Source organism: Trachurus japonicus, chromosome 8 (genome assembly GCF_045865225.1).
Source record: "Trachurus japonicus isolate A0001 chromosome 8, Traja_1.0".
Classification (NCBI taxonomy): domain Eukaryota; kingdom Metazoa; phylum Chordata; class Actinopteri; order Carangiformes; family Carangidae; genus Trachurus; species Trachurus japonicus.
Window position 1 is genome coordinate 10452124 of NC_140914.1, and position 25730 is coordinate 10477853.

Sequence of the window (25730 nt, forward strand, 5' to 3'; positions counted from 1 at the left end):
AATTTGACACTGTACTTTTAGAAATGTCCAACATTACTGTCATAAGATGCAATATTTTTAACCCTATCACTCTTTTCCCCCCCACCAGACGATGGAAAAGAACATAACTGAATTGCTATCTTCCAACAGGTTGACTCCTGACTGGACCGACAAGAATAACCATTAACAAACTAACAAACTAACTAACTAACTAACCTGATTTGGTTCTTTCTTGTATTAGATCTGTTTAAGTTCACTCTCCTCTCACTATTTTACTCCCACTTTGCTAATGTGACACATGGGTAAAACCATGTGTCAAAAGGGGGGATATTGGATGTGTATGTTTTGTTTAGACAACAGATGCAGCAAGTGAAAATCAGCCTTTTCACGACCAACGTCCACACCACTCCATGATTTCCAGCTGTGAAGATGGTCACTGCAGGAAGGAGCCAACAAAGGGACCAGCTGTGAACCAAAGCAACACAAAGAGGAACTCCATGGAATCAACAAGGACCATCCAGATGCATAGGTCCTTCTCCATCACACCTAAGACCCATCCAGCACATCTGAGGAGCAACACAGGCCTGATGGCCCAGAAGACGAAGAACCTCATTGAAACAACTTCACCTACCAACAGAGCTGAGGAGCAATGCAGAACCAACGACCGCATTGTGACACCCACATCTCTGTACCCATGGCTGGCCCGAATGTCACATGGTTTCTCACATGTGAACAAAGGAGCAATGTGCCAAAATGTGTTAAAGGACTGGTATGCACCAGGATTTACATCCTATGCAAAAGACTATTGTGAAAAATGTCTAATATGTCAACAGCATAACCCAGGGAAGACAACGCGAGTGGAAATGTCAACACATCCACCACCCCGGGGCCCTTTCGAAGCCCTACAAATTGACTTTATCCACATGCCAAAATGTGAGGGATATGAATATGTTCTTGTATGCATTGACATGTTCTCCAACTGGCCTGAAGCCTGGCCTTGCAAGAAGGCTGACTCTACGTCTGTGGTGAAATGTTTACTGAAAGACATTGATTCCACGGTTTTGGGATTCCACAAAACATCAACTCCGACAGAGGAAGTCATTTCACAGGACAAATAATGACTGAACTCTAAATCAAACATTGGGAATTAAACAAAGACTACACTGTCCATATCATCCACAATCCTCAGGGTTGGTTGAAAGACACAATGGCATCCTGAAGAACAAATTAGCCAAACTGTGTGCTGAAACGGGACTGAAATGGACAACACTTTTGCCTCTGGCCCTCATGTCAATGAGGTCCTCTCCTATCAGAAAACACAAAAACTCACACCTCATGAAATCATTACAGGGAGACCAATGACTGTACCAGTTCAACCTCGGAACTTCAAAGTGTAAGACGGTGCACAACCTACCGACAGAACACTCTCAACAGGATCTTCAGGTGAATATGGACAATTTGCAGACATGCTTGGAAAATGCTCTATGCCACTTCCAAAAGGGATTTATTGGATTTGTGGCACAAAAGCTTTTGAGTATCTACCAAAGAACTGGTCTGGAACATGTGGTCTGGGCCATGTTGATTCCAGCTATGAGAGTACTCCCAAAACCACCTGAGGTCCAGATTGTTAAAAGAGACTTGTATACACACACGCAGTCCACTTGGACAAGATTTTTTGGTGCCCTTATTCCAAACTATGGTGTCATGTCCACTCTCGACCAGATAAGAGATCTTTCTCATGCTGTTGAAGATCTTGCCAACACCACTGCCAAGGGTTTGTCACTACTTTCACAGGAAGTAACTGCCATTAGAATTATGACTTTACAAAATCATGCCGCACTGGACTATCTTCTAGCATCACAGGGTGGAACTTGCGCCATTATTGGAACAGAGTGTTGTGTTTTCATACCTGATAACAATACTACCCTACAAGTGATAACTAACCATATCAACAATATTGCAAATCAACTTCATCACCCAGATACCCCGGGTCTTTTGGTTGGCTTAGAAAACGAATTAGGATCAGTGGGTTACCTAATTCTTGAAAGTATGCTCCTTGCTTTTGGATTTGTTTGTTTTATTGGTCTCATAATACATTGTGTGAAATGTATTCTCTGTTACTCCATATCTAGAAACACCACTAACATCATGTTATCTACACCTTCTCAAGATCCTCCAAATGAGGAAGAGGATCCTAACTTCTTGTGCAATATTAGAATAGATTTTGAAGATGTCTAGATGGTGTATTAATTAAAATTGGTTTAGTTTAAACTTTTACACTGTGATCTCTAATGATCACACTTTAAATTCCCTTTTCCTGTATTTCAATTCTGGTAATTTTACTTATATCTTCTCAATTATTTCTAATACTACTAAAATTTAAACATGTTTACAAACTGTTTTACTAAATTTACTTTGTATTTTTTGTTTTTACCTCATGGACACAATTGGTATGCTCATTACTTAAATTTCATTTGGATTGCGTCATTTTACTGTATGTTAGATTTTTCTCTCTTTGATAATTTCTCTAACCTTCTGATTTTATTTTTTTTCTTTAAAAAAAAAAAAAAAGGATGGATTGTGGAAGAAAATTCTTATTCAGTGTAGATCAAAACCTCATGAATGTCTCTGATTCATTCACTCAACACACCTTCTTGTCTAGGTCTTTGTTTCTCTGATACAATTACCTTTCCTTCTTACTCTTGATAATTAAGTTGTATGTCTCATGCTAATTCCATCAGGACCTTGACATGCAAATGCCTTTGTTTCCCTTGTAACCCTATGTACCCCCCCTTCCTTGTAACTGTATATCTGTCCCCTTGCCCTTCATTCTGGGTCAGTCTATTGTCGCAGACGCGCTCTGTGTCAGTAGGCTCACCGTTTTCCGGATTACTATTAAATTCACCACACCACAGCATACTTTGGGTCTGAACTGCTGAATTTCTACAACACTAGTCAAAACGAATCTCTTTCCACTTAAAATAAGCACAAATTAACTTGTTTTTAGATAATTTTCCCTTGTTTCAAACAGATTTTCACTTGAAATAAGTAAAAAAAAAAATCTGCCAGTGAAAGCAAGTTTTTTGTGCTTGTAATAAGAAAGAAAAACTTGCTCCACTATCATATTTTTCTACTTATTTCAAGTGAAAATATGCTTGAAAGAAGTAAAAAAAAGTGTCTAAAAACAAGCAACTTCTTACGTGATTAGTCTTTTTTTTAAAAGTATAATTAGATTTGTTTTGACTAGAAATGACATTTTGACTAGAAATAAGACAAATATTTTTGGCAGTCTGCCTGTCAATCAATACAACACTTTGATCAAAACAACTCAACAACTACAGGATTTTAATGTTCTCCTTGTGCCAACTTGAGACAACGTGACTTTAGGCCTGATGTAACGTCACCAGAAGATCCTGGTGGTCCCCGACAAAAGTCCCTGATCTGAGTCAAATCAGCAAATATCACACAACTCTCCAAAGATTTGATTATTGAAGCTCATTGACCAGAAGTCCCTTACTATACATGCTGAATACCAAATGTGTTGCTGTTTATCCGTCTACAATGAACTCTTTACGACTTCATGGCCGCCTGAACACACGTCAGCAAGTTGTGTGGTGCGAACACACAGTCTATGGGTGCAAAAGGTGCAGCTATCTGAAGTCTTTAAAGTGGGACTATGCAAATCCAGTCACTTTTTCTTTGTTTTGGTTGTTTTTTCCCTACAGACCGCTAATACTTAATCACTGATAGAATTTTGGGTTTCAGCTAAAAACTGAAGGCCATAAAACGTGTTGTCAAGGTTACTGGAGAAATGGAGCCAATTGGATGCGTTGTGGAATTCCTCCGTAGGCCGTCTCACTTTGATAATTGCAATCTACGACAGCGATAATAAATGAACTGGGATAATGGTGTAATAAACAGGTTCATCACATCACATGACTGGGTCACATGGTTTCTTCACCTGTCCTCCAGCAGCAGGTTGGAGTTCAATTAACAGTTTTACTGAAGTATAATTAGGTTTGGAGAGGTGATTTAGCTCCAACAGAGGATCCATGTTTGCAGTTTTGCTTCTTAATACACCCGATTTAAGTGCAGGTACATTTGTTTTCATTGCAGTGAGTAAACACTAAACACCTGAGTGATCAATTGGCTCTAAACATCATTTGTATTTCCCCCTGTAGGGTTTGTGCAGAAAAGTTTAAACAGAGGTCAGAATCAGCTGTGGACCGAATATTAAAGGGCCTCATTCAACATTTACTCTCATTACAGACATACCAATAAAGCTAATTTGAATCTGAGAGAAGAATTGCATCATTCCCTCTACTGACTGTCAGATGTGATTTCTAATGAAGGTGCAGCGTGGCGGTGAAGCGCCACTCCGCCGTTACCCTCTGGTTCCTCGTTAGCTGCAGATTTCATTTCCAGCCAGTCGATGGAAACAAACTCCAGCGGCGTAAAAAACGCCTGTAAGGGAAACTCACAATGCAACAATATTGACCAAAAATAATTTTCTCCCCTGTTTCTGTGTTATTGAATATGTATCAGCAGGCTGAGACTTCATTAAAACCGAAGACGGCAAATAAAAAAACCTGTTTTTCAGGGACTCAGCCAGCAGGTCTGATAACAGGAAGGAAGCAGCTCATCAGACCGAGTCTCATCTCAGATGGATTTAATTACATCTTTAATTACTCCGTGAGTGCGTGTGCGGTTTCGTCGGTGACAGTTTTCTGTGAGTGATGTATTTCTGACAACGTCTTTCCAGGCTTCTTCACGTCAAGGATCCAGATTTATTCGACTTTAGACACACAGGAAACCTCATTAATTGATGAATGGATCGATAGCAAGTGTCAATAATTTGTATTAAAATTAGGTCATTCAGGTTATTTTAGCATTTCTAGTCAGTTATTAGGGTAATTGGAGATTTGTGTCAGTACTACCAACTACATTAAAATGAATCAGTTCAATAAATAACTTTAAAAAACTAGAACTGCTGCCTCATGGTTTCAGATTACAACCCTGTTTATCCAGAGTGGTTTCTGTGAAATCATTACTGCCTCTGTGAAATCTTGAGTTATGGCAAGAGGAAAGTGTTTTATGAGGTCACACTGACATTGACCTTTAAATACTACAGTAAATCTTATCAGTTCATCTTTGAATCCAAGTGAATATTTGTGCTTTAAAAAAAAAAAAGACATTAGATGACATTATCTGTATCTATTTTTGAACTGGACTTTTTTTTCTCAATCGTTTTTAGACTTAATCAGATTATACAGGAATGTTACATTAAAGTAAATATTGTTAATTCTGGCAATACAGCGGCCTTCAAAGCATCACATAAATGTATAATATTGCCATATAACAAGTTCAGGTTCATTTGATTTTAGGCTGAGAGTAAAAAAAAAAGTACAAAAAAGTAAAGGGTCATCCCATTCACACATGATAATAAAAAGATCAAACAGAAAAATATATAAAAGTGTTCCAGCACTGATCAAAAACGCTAAATAAGTATTAAATACCAGTAATCAAAACCACAAAATAAAACGATCTAAGAACCATGAATAAACTACAATTAGGTCCAAATAAAATAATTATGGAATATTTTTCTAACTTCTCATCTGTCACTCTGACAGAGATCCTTCATTAAGGAAGTGCATGAAATAAAAATGGGCTTTTCTCTTCCTTTTCAAAATGATCTCAAATGACTTCAAAAATATTCTGATCTATCTCATTCTCATCTCTGTGCCTTTACAAATGTACGTATATTCAGATTAAAGTACACCCCTAGCAAATATACTGATCAGTAGTATGTTCACAGCAATAAAAAAAAGTTTGTTTTCCACCAAAATATCTGATATTGCAGTTCAAGTTTCTACTGTCGAGGCCCTGGTGAGTGTCAGGCGAATGATTAGTGGGACCGGGTGTGAACAGGGTGGGCGGGGCGGCTAGGTGAAGGAGACGGAGATATGAGGTCTCGGTACATCTGGTCTGGGAGTTTGGGATTGAGGCAGAAACATGAGACAGCGACACGTGTTTGAAACGGTTGAGTCAGTGAAACATACGGCGATCATAGATCGTAGATCGCATTAAATCCAGGCTTTAGCGCTGATTCTCTGAGTGTTTTTCTTTTTTCCATGTAAACAAACCGAGTTGTTTCCATTTCAGTTTTCATTAAGGTCGGACCTGGATGTGACCGAGGAGGAGCAGCTGTGCGTTATAAAACCCAGCAGCGAGCACGTCGGGCTCAAAGGAAGGCAGATTAACATATTGTATCCTTGTGTGAAAAAAGGCAAGGTCGCCCCGCTCTATATATCCCATCATCCACCCCTGCCTGCTCTTCTTCCAGATGGCATTAACAGATGAAACCATCAGAGAAGTTTCATTATTAACTACCTGCGCCGACACAGAGAATTAGAGGCAACGCCCACATCAGACCAAAATTATTCCCTTTCTTCTGGACGCTCAGATATTCCTTTTATGAACCGTGAGATACAAACATCATGTGTTGCTCTTATCTGTGGTTATAGAGGGGGCGGCAGCTTGATGAGGGCCCCGGGACCCTTCTCATTATCAGCTATCCTGATATTCTGTCTGTGGGACTGGACTAAAAAAGAAGGTGTGGTTCTGATCTCAGTGCGTAGATAAAGAGAAAACAGAATTATTAATCACAGTTCAAAGCAGCGATGAAATAACACGAGATAAAGAAGAGCGAGTGGACTCGTGATGGAAACAGAGTTGTTTTCTTATGGGTCAATTAAGTTAAAAATCTACATAAAATTTAGATGTGAGCACATAAAGCATCAACCCTTTCATTTCATTATGGGAACAGGTTCCCATAATAATCCATAAATCAAAACTGACAACACACCAGAGAAGACAGAGCACGTTTGATATGAATTACAATATGTCGCTTTTCCTCTGCACCTTCCTCCGTCAATTTCATAACAATGAAGTTCACAAGATAAAGTTAAAAAAAACAAAACAAAACAAAAAACTGTAGTTCATCTAATGACCACTAGAGTCTGGCTCCAACTGTGAGTCCATCTCCATAGACTCCCATGTTAAAGGGATTGGGTCACAACTTCACAACTTCCACCAGACCATTGTGGAGTTGTTGGATTGTGTATTTGATGAGTTTGATGAGGGAAACCAAGAAATCCCATGAGCCTCCGTAGCATAGCTCTGAGCAGCTCACGGCTCTGCTCCGCTGTTCTAAAAGTAGCTTGCAGCGACCCAGTGACGAAGGTAACGAACCTGCTGCTAAAACTATAGGGATTATGGCAATGGGCCAATTTGCCAAAATGTTGAACTATCCAGTAATAAACATGTTTACAGCCTTTTACAAAAAGAATTACGACTAATTTCCTCCTTATTGACGACTGTAACTCACCTGTTTACATGTTATTAAGGATAATTGGGGGTGTGGCCTATTTGAGTGGCGGGGGCTCATGTAATTCTCACAAACCGAACCAGCATGCCAAGTCTCAGCTCCTCTCAGCAACAGCAGAGCAGCTTGTCCATCTTTATTTATCATCTGTGGTCTCCAGTGACTAAAAAAAATGTACATTTATAAAACTACTCTAGGACTTTACTCAGTGGTGGTTCAGGTGTGTGGAGGAAGAAGTGCAGCTCTTTTTCATTCTTCACACAAACACCTCTGTCACTTTTAGAGCGGGCAGTCGAGTGCAGCTCTTTGAATGTGAATGTGAGAGAGAGAACGTTTAATCTGAAGAGACAGGTTTCTTCTTCTCACTGTCGACTCCTGGAAATTACATTCAACTACTGAACTCGAATACTGGATCTCAACAACGGCCTTCCATTGGTTTACAGGTCAGTTGGCTGTTTAGGCTAAATGTAAATAAACAGGTTGTGTCTGAGGTCACTGGAGGATCTATAACTCACCTGAACCAGAGCAGAAAACACTTTAACACCTTGGTATATACTTCTATCTATGCAAAGTCCTTAAAGATCCTCAGATTAGACAAACTGGATCGAATCTGTGGCTTCAAAGTGTTTTTTTCTGACTCTGAAGGTCTCACTTCAGGCCTCATATTCTCTTCACGCCCAGGAAAAGAAAAAAGAAAAAAAAAAAACATTCTCCAACTTTGGTTCAGGATCTTTTTCTACTTATTCAAATTCATAGAGTTTCCGCTCAGGAGAGGAGAGGAGAGATGGTGGTGGCCCAGGAAACCAAAAACGCCGCAGGAGCCTTTGAAATGTGACAGCCTAGTCGTGCGGCTGTTGCACAATCTGTCTTTGAACGCAGCCTCCAAAAGCTCCTGTATGGAGGCACAGCTTTCAACCATGTGTGTGTCCGTCCTATAGCTGCATGGGCATCGGCTTCCTGTGTTTTTCCTCAGTCACACCTTGGACTTTGTTAACTCCACACCCAACTCTGCTACAAACTTTTTTTCTTTGTTTTTAGCTCTGTGTGTTTTTTGGATTTCTCACTAACCCTGTTTTTCTCCTGCTTCAGGTCCAAATCCCCGCGGCCTCGCCACCCTCAGCCCTCAGACTCGTTGTTTCACTTGTTTGGGTTTTGTTTGCCTGCCTGCCCTGCTCCGAGGACTCGCGTCTGTTTGCCCTGCCTCCTCCTCCATTATCTGCTCAGGCCTCTCCCGTCTGCCTGCTGCTCCCCGCTTCTCCCCATGCACGTCTTTTTTTTTCGACCGAGCCTCCATAACTCAGCTCAAACAAGCTCTTGTTGTTGTTTCACTCCACCTGTTGTTTTTCTGCTTTTGTGGGCTCAGAAAAAAAGACATCAGAGCAAATATTGATCAAGTCCTAACCATGCTGACCTCTAGATGTTTCCAAGTATTAGCCAAGCTCCAGTTCCCTGAAAAAAACAACTCCCTGAACTCAAAGCTGCAACCTTAAAACAAAAAAATCTCCTGTTCTCCACCGCTGACAGGGATTTCTTTTTTTTTTCTTCCGGAGCTGAATCTTTAGGAGCACCATTTGATTTACACAAGGAACGTGTTCCTCTGGAGAGTTGTTGGAAAGCTGATCAGCAAATTCAGTTTTATTCTCTGCAGTTTTTTGAGAATCACGACCAGACCCTGAGTCCAGGAATGAAAAGAGATGTTTCTATGTTTCTTTTTTTCTTTTTTTTTTTCCTCCACTGGTTTCACTGGGCCTGATGAACAGGTGGGGAGCGGCAGGGAGTGGCAGTGATATCTAATGACCGTCATTACTCACCTCTCTCCGACGCAGGGGCCAGATCAATGAAGCTCCGACACTTCTCACCTGCAAGAGGAAAGAGAGGAAGGGGTGGGATAAAGCGAGAGAGAGAGGGAGAGAGGGAAAGGGAGAGGGGGATGTAAAGAGGAAGTGGAGAGAGGTAAAGAATTCAAGGTGAAATTAGCTGGAAATAAAGCAGAGATGAGGAATAGGCAAAGAGGAGGAAGAGAGAGAAAGAAAGGTGAAGAAAAGGTGGAGAGGACGAAATGATTAGAGAGAAGGAGAAAAAGGATGCAAGGATTTGAATTTATGCAGAGGGTGGAGAGAGGAGGATAAACAGAGCGTTAGTGTCAGTGTGTCAGACTGATTTTAAAAAAACAAAGCAAATGACGTATCGCGCTGACAAACAAAGACACAATGACCCGAGAAAGTCACGACTCTTTTATTTCATTATCAGTGCTTTTATTTTGTAGCAGACACGTGACAGGAAGTGGTCGTTGACCTTGTTCTGACACTTGTGACGCCAGAAATTCACGAGAATAGTTTTTCTTTTAGTTAGGTTAAGTTTGACATTTTAGGAAATACAATTATTTACTTTTTTATCCAGACTCTGGTTGTTGTTGTTTTTTTGTTTTTTGATTGATTGTGATCCAACATCACATGCAACTAGGCTCAGGATCACTAATTAATGATTTTATTGTTAAAAACTGCTTATTAGGAGGGAGAAATGCCTTGGCAAATGATTTATTATTATTATTTATTAATTACCACCAACTAATTTTTTAACTTTGACGTTAACACTGACAGTTTTAATGATAATTCATGATAATGATGATTTTTTTCTCTATGAGCTGTGAGTTTGTAATGAGCTGATCTCTGCACAACAAATCCATATATGGTCTTATTAAAGACATTTAAAAACATTTTGGAAAATTGGCCCATTGCCATAATCCCTATAGTTTTAGGAGTAGGTTCGTTACCTTTAATTGTCGGTGCAAGCTGTTTTTAGAACGGCGGAGCAGAGCGGTGAGCAGCTCAGAGCTACGCTACGGAGGCTCATGGGATTTCTTGGTTTCCCTCATCAAACTCATCAAATACACAATCCAACAACTCCAAAACGCTCTGGTGGACAAGTTGTGACCTGCACATTCACCACGCTATGAGATAATAACAGAACGTTACGAGATAGAGTTGTTTTAGAGGTAAATTCATGCAAAACCGCTGATGCATGTTCCTGTCAGGTGCAGTTTTTCAGCAAGCAGTCTCTGAATTTACCTCTAAAACAACTCTGTCTCGTAACGTTCCTTTATTATCTCATAGCGTGGTGAATGTGCAGGTCACAACTTGTCCACCAGAGCGTTTTGGAGTTGTTGGATTGTGTATTTGATGAGTTTGATGAGGGAAACCAAGAAATCCCATGAGCCTCCATAGCGTAGCTCTGAGTAGCTCGCGGTTCTGCTCCGCCGTTCTAAAAACAGCTTGCACTGACAATTAAAGGGAACAAACCTACTGCTATAACTATAGGGATTATGGCAATGGGCCAATTTGCCAAAATGTTGCACTATCCCTTTAAAAACCTCTGATACAACCCATAGGACAGTCTCCTACAAAAAACCCTATACCAAACTTCCGTTGTCATGGATACAGTAGCCTAATAAACACCACGGCCACTGTAATACCGGTGACCTATGATCCACAGATCATCACGATGTTAGAATTGTATTTTGTAGCATTATTTGTCACTATTACATCAATAACACGCTCGACAGTTCATGGTATTTTTTTTTCTCCCATGATGCATCAGGGCGCTCTCCTCTCCTCTTCTCTCGGCTTCATCACAGTTATTTCTGGCCGCAGAGAGTTGATCAGAGCTCGGTGGGCCTGCTGCAGGTCACAGATCACCAGCCACAACATGAGCTATAACTCAGCCTCTGCAGTGTCACAGGCTGCAGGCAGACCCATCTATAACCAGCCTGAGCAGCCGCCATAAAGCCCCGGCCCCCAACCCCCGACTCTCTCTCTCTCACCCCCCAAAATCACAACATGCACCAAAGTACACTCTGTTTCCTGGACACTGAGGATGTTCTGAGCTTCAGAAGCTGAAATAAAGTGAAACCTGCAGTCTGAGTCTCCGCTGAAAACTACAGAGGAATACAACAGGTGATTTGACTTTCACATGAAATAAAACACGAGTGTGGTAGAATTTACTTGTAAAGAGGAACTATGACGGATTTGTGGCTTAACTTTGCTACATTTTTACTTTAATTAAACAGCTTTGGATTAATTGTGATGGTTTAATAAATGGCTTAACTTGTTACGAGGGAGAATGGAGGCTTACGTCACTTATTGCGTCTCTTGTCTCTGCGGCACCACGCCCCCGTAACCCGTAATCTCTTGTTTATGACGGATAAAACTACACAAATATACACGTCGTAACATTGTGTATGATATGTAATGTTATTTACCATTTCATTGATTGATTTCTCACCTGCTTCGCTCTAAACAAATGCACATGGCCGAGAGGAGGGTTAGCAAAACAGCGGAAAAGCGACCGGACTTACATAGTTCCTCTTTAAACAATCTTAAAACCTTTCCTCACCCTGTTCTTTGACCACACTTGTTCAAACACTGCACTCACACTGACTGGAGGAGGAAATTTGGAGGATAATGGTCCCTATATAAATTACACTGGTGACCAGGACAACACAAAATAAATAAACAAATATTAAATAGAATTATATTTACTTATTTTAATTCCCATTATCATTTCTTCAGAGCAGTTGTGAACACATTTTCTTTTATTCATGCTGTATTTATGCATGCAAACACTTATGGTGACCTCCTGAGTTTAGCAGCTATTACAACACTGCAACACTATTATTATTATTATTATCATTAATGCTATCTGACTAAATTTGACTTCAACTTTGTTTATAGTTTGTTTTGTCTTCAAGTGTTTGACTTGAATTGAATTTGAAAGTCTGTAACGAAAACAAGCTGCGCAATTACACTTAATGGAGACTGATGAACAACAGACCCACATCTGCTGTCACCACATCTGTATTATTAACACAATATAAATTGGCCTATTAAACTCCACAGGATTGTAATCAATATTGTATATCATTGCCAGTGTAATGAAAGGTTTGTTGTTTTATGTTTAGCTTCTTGTTACCTGTTGCTCATCTGTTGATTTCCCCAACTCCACCTGTCAACCAGCTGCACACTTTAATCCTAAAGTTTACATTTTCTTGCATTTTACCCCAAACTTTAGTTAAACTAAAGTGATAATAACAGCAGATTAAAGTTATGACATAATGACGTAATATTATAAATTCATGCTATTTGGCAAATACTGCAGAGGAACTCATCTGAGATGGTTGTAATTCATCTTTTCCAAGGTTAAGGCTCGAGGGAAGTGAGGAGAGCGGAGTGGGAAAAGCAGATGAATGTGCTCGCGTCTTGGTGAGCTGCAGTGAAAATGGGCCGGAGCTAAAAGGTGAGCAGCACAGCGTCTGATTAGGACATGAATCTAAAATGTAATTAAAGAGTGAGCGGGCTCGTCTGTGACCTGACGACAGGACTAACTAACAGCACAATCAGTATTCCTACGCCTCCCCATGTACACTGCACACGGGACGCTCAGAAACGTCAATCAAACAAAAAATAATAAAACAAAATCCCAGTTTCACAGCTCCCAGTCTGTCGGGTTGTAACAGAATAGATAAATTTCCAAGGAGCTTCAGGTGGTTTCAAATGTCTTTTCTTGTGTTTTCGCTTCGCTCGCTCATCCACTCTCGCTTTCACACTGCTCATTCATTATTCCCTTTCCCTGCAGCCGGCAGCTCTGCAGTCTGTTTAATCACTGATCCCATGTCATTTGGGGCTAATTGCAGCTGTAATGAGTATGAATGGTTTTTGCGAAACAACAGCTAATGTGCCATTACCTCTACACTTGTGTCGCTCTGCATTATTCAGCTGTATCTGCCGGGTACATGTGGGACTGAAAACTAACTTCAGGCAGAGGAAAAGATTTGTGTGGTTATTTTACCTCAATTTCCTCACACAGACACAAATGTATTTATATATTTTATAAAGACTGATGTCTTTTTTTATTATATACTATTTGTTTAATACTGTGAAAATATCAAAGCCTGAGTCCACAGAGAAAAACGCACAGCCTGTATTGAGAAACTGAGCCTTAAAACGACCCATCAGGACTTCTTGTAACTTTGTGATGTCACAACGAAGCAGCCACGCCTCCTAAGCCCCGCCCACTTAGAGTGAGAGTCGCCATCCAACCCTGAAGGATTTGATTTCTCTGAGTGTTTTACCTGAAATCTGCTTTAATTTTACTCATTCATTTATAACAGTCAGCCAATCAGAGGCGAGGTTTAGAGCCTCCTTCCTTCTGATTGGCCAACTGACCTTTTTTTTCTCCAGAGCTCCAGAGAGAGAAGCCTGATAGAGGAGATATAAAACAACACTAAACTTGGTTCTTAAACACCACAAAAATATCATCTTATGGTGAATCTGTGAAAATGTTTGTATGGTATTTATGGTAAAACAATGTTGGGACCTTTAAAAACCTGATGTGAACCAGAGAAATAAACCCAAATCCGGCTGGGTCTTGGGTCCAGGTCAGGTCAGAGACCTGTGATGTGAGGGCTTCAATGAAGAATGAAATGTGACCACTTGAAGTGAAGTGAAGTGAACTTTGTTTGTGTGAAATCTGTTTTGGGCACAAAAGCTTGGGCTACTGATCAGTCCATTGCTTCAAAGTGTTAAAAAAGACATTATCGTTCCTAGAAACAGAAAACCACAGAGATCAACAACATCACGCAAGTGTATTCACACTGACATACAAGATGCTGGTTTAAAAAGTTATGAAAATAAATTGCTAAGTTAAGATTTCACTTTGCTCTATTGCATTAGAGTCCATGATTGCTCAGCAGCTGGAGGCTGGAACAAATGATAACTTAAAGCAGTTGGATTTGCATTTTGGAATTAGAAATCTCTTCCCTGATGGGAGAAGTTTGTATTCTGACACGTCTCATTTTGACCAATCAAGGTCCAGAGTTCTGCTTGGAGTCTTATTAATTATTCTTCCCAACTGGCAACAGACCAGAACTGAGCCAGACACAACAACAGTCACTGGTGAATTACAGGCTGCCACTGAATCACTTCAGTCTAGGCTAGAGAAACTACTAGACAAGAGATTAAACAACAAATCTTACACTAACGACACACCAGTAGACTGCTAGTCTAAAACTATTATTATCATCATTATAAAAGTAGTAACTCAGCCAAACATTATGAAGCAAAGCAAAGAGTGCAGACGCTCTCTCTGTATCTCTAAAAGGAGAGATGCATACTGTAAACTCCCAGTTTGCAGCACAAAGCTTAGTTTGATGGAGAACTTTGTGCAAACTAAAGCCTCTTGCTGGAGCAACTCCTCATTACTGTTGTTAAAACAGTATCGAGCTGAGCTGCTTACGAGTCTCCGCGCCAGTCGAGCCAGATTGTAGTGATGTAACGAGGCGAGTAAGCCGCGCCGAAGTGATCATCGCAGCAACACTGTGTCTCAACCTTAACCTTTAATTGCCTTTCATGACCTTCTGTGACTCTCTCTCTCTCTCCTTTGACACAGATGTGACAGCAGCTGGAGGAACGATGACGGAATGAAAAGAGAAAAAAAAAACTGCAGATATAAAAATAAATCCAAAGAGGTAATAGAGATCAGGACCTGTACAGAGAGAGAGACAGCTGCTCTGACTCAAGTTGTTTAATCATAAAGTTTAAAGTCATTGTAGAGCAGATGGACGGTGACACAGGAGCAGCTCAGTGACACTGATGAGGTGAAACGGTCGAGCTGACCGGCGCTTCGTTTACACTGGGACTCCGACAGAGGATACAGTGACTGACACGAGCACCAGTGGTGGTGGTGAGGATGATTAATGATTTAATGATTTAATTTCTGTAATTATCTTTAATTTTTAATCTGCAGCTCCTCTGATTAATTTCTGGTGGCAGGCAATAAACTGACAGAGAGTTTCAGCCACAAAGACATAACGGAGGGGGCTGCAGCTCTGAAATACATCATATGTAAAATATATAGACCCAGTGGTGGACAGTAACGGGGTAAATTTACTTGAGTACTGTACTTAAGTACATATCCAGAGGATTTGTACTTTACTTGAGTATTAGATTTATTTGGTACTTATTACTCTTACTTGAATACATTTCCAAGACAAATATTTTTACTTTTACTCGAGTTCATTTCTAGGAAGGCTGAAAAGTACTCGTTACTTTCAGGTCTGCTCTTTTTTTTCTTTATTTTTTTTTCTAAAATCCTATTGGACACAAGCTGTGTTTGTCAAAGAAGGAAACCCTGACCCCTAAAAGCAAGGACATCAGTGCAGGTGGTTTCAAAGAGTTAATTCTCAGAAACAAGAGTTAAAAGGTCCTTAAATTCATTTAGAAAAAATTATAGTAATTCATTGATGTGAAAAATAAGAAATGTACTCTTACTCTTCCTCTTACTTTTACTTAAAGTAAATTTAAAAGCATGTATTATTGGATACTTAAGTACCTTTAAAAGCAAGTACTTTTTTACTCTTATTCGAGTAACATGTCGACTGAGCTACTTTTACTTGTAACGGAGTAAATTTTAACCAGTAGTGTTTGTACTCTGTCCATCTCTGTATAGACCCCCCACCCCACCCCACACTGGCCCCTACCGACCCCACCCTCCATGCAAAACTGCCTTCGCTAAAGAAAACAGGCTAATAAATAAATTCTGTCTAATGATGCACATTTTTCAGACAAGCAGAAACACTTACTTTCATTGCGCATCATCATCAGGAATAATTAAGTAGTGTTTGTGTTTAATATTTAACTACGGTGGCCCGGAAAGCTCAACGCACTGCAACTTAAAAACACATATTTGACACACCTGTCGACACATGCACTGAAAAAACAAAGACAGCACATGTGGAAATATACACAGATAGTTAATTTGCAGCGCAGTTGTTGTGATGTTTTTTGAATTTGCAGCATGTTTGTGTTTGTGTTCGTGCTTTGAGCTCTCTGCATATGAAAATATGACGCACCAAAGCAGCCTAATAAGTGATTTAATCTGTTTTTCTTTTCAACATGCAACAGGTCCAACCTTTGTTTCGTCCTCAACGCAGAGGGAAGTGTCAACCATCTGTTGTTTTCTGTCACATCGCACCACACCGCCATCTCTGTGGGAGGTGGTAGCTGAAAAAGTGTGGGTTTTTTGTGTGTTTTTGTTTGTTTGTTTTTTTTGTTTTTTGCCTCCAGGTTCTGGCAACAGACCAGAACTGAGCCAGACACAACAACAGTCACTGGTGAGTTACAGGCTGCAAACACAGACTGCCACTGAACCACGTCAGTCTGGACTAGAAAGTTAAACAACAAATCTTAAACACGACACACTAGTAAACTTAAGTCTAACAAATATTATTATTATCATTATAAAAGTAGTAACTCAGCACTATCACTTTCATTATTGGCTATGTTAGGACTTTTGTTTTTTATGATCTCCTGTTGTATTTTTAAATGATTTTCCTTGTCTCCCTTGTGTATTTAATGATACAATAATAAAAGCTGCAACTTTCCAAAAACTCTTGTAACTCTATTTTAACAGGACCAGATCAAACTCACAGTAGTTTTTTTTCCTTACTGTGCTCATTTTGTCCAAGTTTATCATTTCTCATTGTGCACTTCATAACTTCTTTTTGGCTTTTGACTTCTTTTTTAAAAAAAAGAAAAGGTTGAAAAAGGTTACTGTTCTTCAGTCCTTTTGATCACAGTCTTCACAAAGAATGAGTGAACAGAAAACATACCTGTGCATATGTTTTATGCACAAGAGCACGAAGCCTGTAGTAGGTAAGTCTGAACTCGTTCTATCTCAACAGCCGTTGCAGCAATGTGGATCCTAAAATGTTTTACAAAAAATGAATCAGGAGACCATGTGAAGACATGTACAGACCAAAACGCACCTGGAGAAGCTTTCCTCCGAGGCCAAAGTGTCCCACGGCCACGTGAGTTTGTGTATTTTAAAGATAAAGACCCGATGTTATTTCATATTCTGAGTCGTAATGTTTATGGATCAGTGAACCTGAGATGTGATTGGAATTCACCACTGCTCCCAACAGGCAGCAACATCACTAGAAAATTATTTTTATTTTTATTTTTTTTACACTTCTTTGATCTCGCAGAGGGGAAAGTGTTGGTCTTTGAGAAGATACAGTATCTATTTTTGTCTATTTAACAACTAAAGACCTTCTCCGTTTATTTCACAGCTTCTCCTTCAGGATTTTCAAGTGAGAACAGAGAGTTTTCTGTCAGTCTCAGAGTCCATGTAAAGAAAAGCGTGTTTTGTGCTGAACAGAGTTGAAATGAAATGATGCTACTTTCATTGAGAAGCATTTGCAGTGATTTTATCCATATTTTTATCACCGAAAGGGGAACTATGCAAGTCCTGTCGCTTTTCCGCTGTTTTGCTAACCCTCCTCCCGGTCATGTGCATTTGTTTTCAACCAAAGTAATCCATGGAGCGGTGGATAACGTTATATATCTATACGTATGTGTATATTTGTGTCTTATCTGTCATAAACAAGAGATTAATCCAATTAATCCAAAGCTTTTTAAAGCAGATATCATCGGCACGGCCGTTTCGGCTAATGCTGTGTTCAAGGCAGGCTTTTGAAACCGTAAGTTACAGCTTCAAGTCACAACTACGACTTGGTAGCGTTCCAGGTAACCCGTAGCTCGTGTTTTTACCGTCCTGTTGTCTGTGAAAGTTCCCTATAACAGCCACTCGTAACTTCCGACCCGTGAACTCGTACCAGATCGAACTGGTATGACTTCACAGGAAGGAAAAACACAAAGTACGAGTTTCCTTGAACGCACCATGAGTTAGCAGCCCCCGCCCTTGTCAGGCATCAATTGGTCCTCGTGCTACGTCACCACATTCACGCGCATCCCTTGGCTGCACACACAGCCCTTCATGCCGTTCTCTCCCCTCATTGGATAACACTTGTATCCCACAAGGAAAATTTTCTCCTCGGGTTACAGCAGAGCAGAGTGACGGAGAGACTCGTGTTTAGGCTGAAATACTTCATGTAAGTGATTGCTGACGGAAAATAGGACTATTTAGGACTTATATTAACAAAAACATTCCACTGATATCTGCTTTAACTAAGGTAAAAATGTAGCATAGTTCAGCTAAAAATACTGCATAGTTCCTCTTTAAAGTAGCACTATCGTAAATACAGCAGTAATAGCAATAAAAAAAAAAACTGAAATATGTAATAAATCAGTCCAGGGGAGCCATATAACTATCTGTACACAAAATATAGCCAACGGTGTAGTGCTTGGAGCAAATGCAGAATTCCTTTTTGTTACGAGACAAGCCGGCCTGGCGCTTAGACCCACCTCCTGAACAGCACGCTATGTAAAGAGGACAAGGATGTTTATATCTGATACGCTGCACCACTGGCCCCATCTAGTGGCCGAACAAAGAATTGTAATTTGCGATAGTGCTACTTTAAACTTAAAAAATAAAACCAACACTGAGGTATCAAACACAGCAGTTCCTCTCATGACCACTAGAGGCAAGTGGCTCTAAATGTGAATCAATCCCCATAGACTCCCATGTTAAAATGTCCAACTTTACAGCTCCCCAACTCTTTCCTTATTTTTGGATTAGCCGGGAGTTAAATGGAGTCAGGTCAATGCCAAGATGGTGACGGTGCAGCAGTAGCAGCCCACTCTGAGCTTCAAATCCACTCTTCAAAAACCTGCGTGTGACTTCACATTTTAAATCGATTAATCGAACAGCCCTAACATCCATCTATATTTACTCTCTGTGGTTGTAGCTGCTAGCTCAGCTGTGGAACAACTTGGTGTTATTGAGGTTAAAACAAATAAAAAACGAGGTGGGCAGGGCTTGAAGCAATGACTGCTTTGTTGTGACGTCAGAAAGTCACAGGAAGGCCCGACGGCTCGTTTTAAGGCTCAGTTTCTGAATACAGGCTGTGTGCTTTTCTCTGAGGCTTTGATACTTTCACAGTAGGCTATACCAAACCTGATTTATAATTTAAAAAAACAAATGGACATCTTTGTGTATACAACACGGGGCCTTTAATGAATGTTAACTAATGGCTGGAGTCTAAGTGTGTCTGTCATCTCCTCTCCTGCTCTCATCCTTTCAGGAAACATGAGAGGTGGCTCACAAAGGGATTTTTTTGTTCAATCCAGACAGAGCGAACAGGAGAGTGAAGCTGGAGTAGAAGATGAATGAATGAACGTATGACAGAATGAGAGGGAGAGAGAGGGAGAGAGTGCTAGAGGACCACCACTGTAAAATGTTAATTAACATAACTCTCTGCTCGGTGATGTATGTGACGTCAAACCCTCTCTTTATCCTGCACGGCCAGACACAGCAAACAGTAATAAATACACTCTGAAGAATGCCGTCCTGCTTGTAAAAGCTCGAGGGCCCGGGCCAATCACACTCAAAGGGAACTCAGTCTAAGACGAGCGCATCTGTCGGATCATTCACATTATCATCTATCCTGGTGTCAAACCAGAGCCACTCCAAGTTTCAAGCTGAGTAACTCGCAGCAACATTTCCAAAAAATGTAGCTACAGTTTTTAGGTCAAAACTGTTTTTCTTATCATCTTGCTCAACAGAAGATAATAAGACAACGACAACAAAGATGATATAATGTTGGAAAAGTACTTATCAAAACCCAAATCACAACCTTTGCCTGAATTGCAATGCAAGCCATGACTGTTATTATGGTAGCTATGGTGATGGAGGTAGGTACGCCACTCTTTGGTTTGTTTGTTGGTTATTATATGACAACCATGACAACCAAGGTCCAAGGTATGCCTGCTGCTGCTGCTGTATGGGCGCTATTTCAGGAGACGTGGTGTCTCAGGTGCAGCATTCAGAAACAAGAGCCAAGAAAAAAAAACTGTGCACTTGTTGAGGTGGCTGGATTCTTTGAAGACCACTGGTGTCAGATGTTGCTTTAGGACCCATCTGCACCAGGTCAGGTGGAGTCAGTGGGGGAAAAAAACAAACAAACTGTTGGCTTTCCTGCGTGGTGTCAAAGCCACATGAGAGGCACGAAAGGCAGGGTTTCGTACAAGAATGAATGACGAGATGTATCCGTTTCAAAAACAAAACTTCAAGAAAAATCTATTTACATCCATCACTCCTTCACTCCATAGAAAAACGATGTGCTCCCTATCACTGCTCTCACATCCAAGTGAGGCCGTTGGTCACGTAATCTCCCTCAAATGCTACACTATAACACATTGATCAGAAATAAAAACTATGAAATAATGAAATTCAATCTAAATATCAATCTATTTCTACATCTATAAATTATGGCTCCTACACAAACAAACATATTTTTTCCATAATTTCATACAATTAACAGAAAATGCATAATGGCAGCTGTAACCAGGGATGATGCATTCAAAGCCCCTGGGACATCAGGGTGTCCTGCTGTGAAGGGTCTGTCCACAAACCAGCGATCAGCGCCACAGCTACTTGAAAACAGTCACATTTGGGGTGTGTAATGTGGTCCCTGCATGACCACTACACCCCACTAGATCATCATCATAATCATCATCATCTCTGAGCTGTTTCTATAGAGAAGCTTCTTTCTCTGAGATGTAAGATGTGGTAACTTACTGCTACAACACACACACATTTCCTCCTACTCTTCATCTCTGTCTCACTAAGCTGTTCATTTACTCACTAAATGCTACCTGCCAAAATACACACACGACACACACAGTCAGCAGCAGACTCATGATCAATGTGTCCACTGACACCTGCAGCACCAGTGTAACATCCTCACAAACACTTTCTCCACTTTTTTAGGTGGAAAACCTGATGTGGATTAATCTGCCACTGAAAATAGTCTATAGTTTGTTTGTTAGAGCAGCTTTTTAAGGATATTACTGACTCTGTGTTTTAGAGATTTATGAGTTCACATGATAAAATTCTTCTGGTCCAAAAAAAAGAAAGAAAGAAAGGATATTAATCATCCTTTAATAACACTTAAGGCAAAAGAGAAAAGCTTCAACTGACAGGATATTTTTCTTATTGACTAATCTGATCATCATTTTCTTGATTGTTAATCAACCATTTAGTCTGTAAAGTTACAGACTTTGATAAAGAGGGTCCATTACAGTTTATCACAGTGAAAGGCAACTGAACAAAGTCTTTCCAAGAATATTTGTCTTATTTCTTATCAAAATGTCTCATTACTAGTCAAAAATAATCTCTTTCCACTTACTGTAAAATAAGACTCATCACCCAAAAATGAACTGTTTTTTTTTTAGATAATTTTCATTTGTTTTAAACTAATATCAGATTTTTCTACTTATTTCAAGTGAAAAATGCTTGAAAGAAGTAAAAAGTCTCTAAAAACAAGCTACTTTTTAATGTGATGAGTCTTATTTTAAGTAGAATGAGATTTGTTTTGACTAGAAATGACATTTTGACTAGAAATACGACAAATATTCTTGGTAAGATATTGAGTTTTTTCAGTGTAATGTTGCAGACCCACATATTTGGGACCAAAATAAATGACTGAAACAGCTGCCAGTTAGCTACTTTTCTGTCAATCAACTTGATTAATCATCTCAGCTTTAATGAGAAACCAACAGTTTCAGCCACCGGCACCGTAAAGAAACACATGCAGACTCAGCTCGGTTCAGCTCAGTCCACACCACAGCTAAAGAGAAATAAACATCGCTTTACTGTTGAACAAAGTGTGATGTATCTCCGATGTAGCTACGCACAGAGATTTTAAAGGTTTGTTCCGTGCGTAAAAATGTACAAATGGGGGGACTGAGCTTTGATCTAAACTCGGAGCAACAGCTGATCCTACAAACATCATCGCTTCTTTATTGCCACTTCTGGTTTGTTTTTCCTAACAACTAAAGTGTGACAGCTACACACACACACTCTCTCCTCATCTACCAGCTCAGCCTCGCGCTGACTCCCACCTGCCTCGTGGATGTTCTCCTCGCACGAGTACCAGATGCCGGTGTGGAAGCGGCGGAAGAGGAAGCGGTCGTCGCCGGTCTCCCAGCTGTAGTGCACCTTGTTCTGGTCCGTCTCGTTCACGCCGTAGTCGATGCAGTTGTGGCGCCGCTGCTTGCTGCAGTTGGGCTTGGGCACGCGCTGTGTGCCCTCGCACCAGTACGTGGTGATGAAGGCGGTGGTGGAGAAGAACAGGGCCACGAGGTTCAGACCCACGGACAGCAGAGCGCGACATTTCCGCGTCGTCTTCATGATCTCGGTGCGAGCGAGGAAGTTCATCCAAGAAGGAGAGAGACAGGAGGAGGAAGAGGAGGAGGAGGAGAAGAGGCAAGGCAAAGGCAAAGGCAAAGGCGCACCGGAGGAATTACGCGCGTCTTTCTGCCTCTTGTCTCCTCTTCTTGGTGCCAGGTCTAAACCCTCAGAGCAGCGGAGAGAAGTGACAGGTGGTCCGGACTCTCCCAGGGAAGAGAGAGAGACTGAAACTGTGCGTTATAAATAAAATCCTCCTCCTCCATCTGACACAAGCTTCTTCTTCCAGCCTCACCGAGAGGAGACGGTGAACTGTCAGAGAGCAGGACGCTCACTGAGGAAACAGAGCATCTCTCTCTCTCTCTCTCTCTCTCTCTCTCTCTCTCTCTCTCTCTCTCCTGCTCTCTCGCTCTCCCTCAAGGTTCCTCGTCGTGCGTCATTACCGTGACCGGACCACTAGAAGAGCTCATACTACCTCCTCTGAGGACGGACATCCATGTGTTATTTTCAGAGTAGTAGTGCGTTACTCTTTCCTTATGTTCTATGTGAAGATAGATGGATGAATGACTCAGGGTGTGGGTTTGTATGCAGATGGGATCTATAAGGACTTGATGGTGTGGAAGACTCATAACATTGAGAGTGAAGGATACAGACTTTGATTCATTTATTCCTGACATTAGAGATGTCAGGTGACAAAAACTACTAATACTAAACACGAGTAGATATTATTATATTAAGTGTTAACTCTCCTTCTGTCGCCTTAGCACAGCCGTGTGAGATCAGGTGTTCCTCAGGGTTTTGTTCTTGGTCCCCTGTTCTTGTCTATCGTATTTTAGTTGAGGATGTACATCAACACACATCGCCATAGTTGAAATCAAAGATCCCTAAACAACATGTTGATCTGACAACAGCGACTTATACCAAGGTTGCTTTGGGGAGTTTGTGTGAATCTGTCTGTTACTTCAGCACCACGGACAGCGTCACGGTTTTAACAGCACAGTGAGGTCGTGAGACAAGACAGCAGGTGAGCAACAGCTGCTTCTGCCTTTTTATTTTTAACAAAGGGGTCATCACCACCCTCCACCCCCCGCCCCAATCACCTACTGGAACATGAACCTATAGCTTACAACTTACTGTGTTCACCGAACAGCATCATGAGTGCAGTACGTCTGCTTACAGCTAACATCTTTGGAAAAAAAATGGAAAAATCTGTCAGGATCCCCAACAAATATACTCTATCATCACAATCTATAAAACTTATATTGATATAACTGAACTTTTAATGACAGGGCGACTCTTTAAGGTATCACATGGTACTGCAAACTGGTAGAAAAGTAACAGTACAGTAACAGTAAAAGTGTCATCAAGGAAATATGTGTATCGTAAAGTGGCTGTTCTTTCAGTTCTTTCATTCATTTAAATTGAACAATAATAAAGTGAAGTTTTATCCTATTTGGCCACTCATCAAAGCTCTCTTAGTGCTCTCAATGCTCAGTGACCACCTCGTCTTGTAATTTTAAGATGCCTGATGGGAACCAAGGAGTCATTTTCAATCAACCTGAGTTAAACATGTGGCTCATGTTCATTTCTATCAACCCCAGACTTACGCAAAAGTGTACATGGATTAATGCATTCTTTATGTATTGATTATTATAATGCAATTTATTCAGGTGTCAGCCAGATCTTTATCCACCTCCTTCAGCTTATACAAAATGCTGACTCTCATAGTTAATTAATTATTAACAATAATTATATTAGATTTCAGCTGACATTATTTTTACGTAGAATTTTATATATTTTAATTTGGCACTTTGCTATATGAATAAGTAAAAAACACATTTGCCTTAAGGAAACTGTCTGATGGGATCACACAGCGTTGTTCTCCGGGTGTAACGCAGGTTGCAGCCTGTATTGGACATCAGCAGCTTGATGCTTTACATCTTGTTTTATGACAGTTTAATACACTGTGTCAGTCTGTCCCTGCAGGGACGACGCTAAATTCTCAACTTTAGGCTCAAATACATCAATCACATCACACGTCAAACACCTCTCACAGAGACTAAGGGTGAAGGATGGATTTTTTTTTCTTTTCCTGCTGCTCTCAGGGAAACCCCTGTCCACCACGACACCTGTAATGATGGAACACACCTCCGCTGTGTTTGTTTTTGCAGGTGCATCGTTCTTGATGAATATGTAGAAACCGGCCGGCCCTCTAATCGATCAGCCAGCGGAGAGCTCACATCTCCAGGCATGAAAATCACCGACGACAAGGCTGAGCCGCCTACCGCACCCATCCATCACCCCTCATTTTATGGTCCCCACCTCCAGATCAATACTGTGTGTATGTGTGTGTGTGAGAGAGAGAGAGAGAGAGAGAGAGAGAGTGTGTGCTGTATGTGTGATGTGATGTATGCCGGCCCAGGCTGATTCAGAGTGACAAAGCACCTCAGGAGAGTCAATAAACAGCAGAAAACGGTGTGTTGATAAATGAGTGATAATGCCGTTGGATTTATCTGCAGTCAAACTCTAAAGCTGCTAAAATGTTAATGGTCATTCAGTGTAATGACTCCAGTCCACTTCAGCTCATTGTCAAATACCACTAACACCAGTTCCAGTTCAAACACACACCGTGAGAGTCAAGAAGAAGACTGTCTTTGAAGGCAACAACACCAGATTTAATTGTGCCCTGAAGCAACTTGGTGCTGAAGGTTATGCTACGATTTGTTAAGCCTCAAAACACATGGTGAGTTTTTTTCAGCCACTAGGGGGTCTCTTTATCAAAATAATAAGAGAAAGACCGAGTTTGGGGTTGCCGTGAAGAAGCACAGGATCATGGGAATTGTTGACACTGTTACTGTCTCCTGGTTTAGATTCCTTCAGTAATAACAATTACCTTAACCACCTTATTTTCTCATTCTTCTATGTCAGTAAACAGTGTGCACTCTGCTTATGGACTGCCACTGTGTCACAATGTGGACGAGGAAAAGAAAAAGCCGACCAAGTAGTAATCAAAGACTTTCAGGGCGTTTGTGTCACGCCAAGTGAAGTAAAGTTATTGTTTGATGTGCGAGGTCCCACCAGTTTCTGCAGCTTCAGGCCATCAATTTGTTTTTGTTTTTTATCTCAGAGATGACTTCCCACACAGAATATATTTTTAAAAAATGAAAAAAGAAAGAAAATCATCCTAAACCCATGCAGGCTCACCGGAAGAGGCCACCGGCTC

General features: G+C 40.7%; 1 protein-coding gene across 1 annotated transcript in view; it reads right to left on the bottom strand.

Annotated features, from left to right (window-relative positions):
- Positions 1 to 22557, bottom strand: part of gsg1l (gsg1-like) — a 39582-nt gene extending 17025 nt beyond the window's left edge. Inside the window, exons 1-2 of the mRNA XM_085783696.1 lie at positions 22222 to 22557; positions 9175 to 9222 (exon numbers count right to left, since the gene is read on the bottom strand). Coding sequence (XP_085639822.1) covers positions 9175 to 9222; positions 22222 to 22537 — 364 coding nt within the window. The 5' untranslated portion in view covers positions 22538 to 22557. The remainder of the gene's footprint in view (positions 1 to 9174; positions 9223 to 22221) is intronic.
- Between the last annotated feature and the right edge of the window lie 3173 nt (positions 22558 to 25730).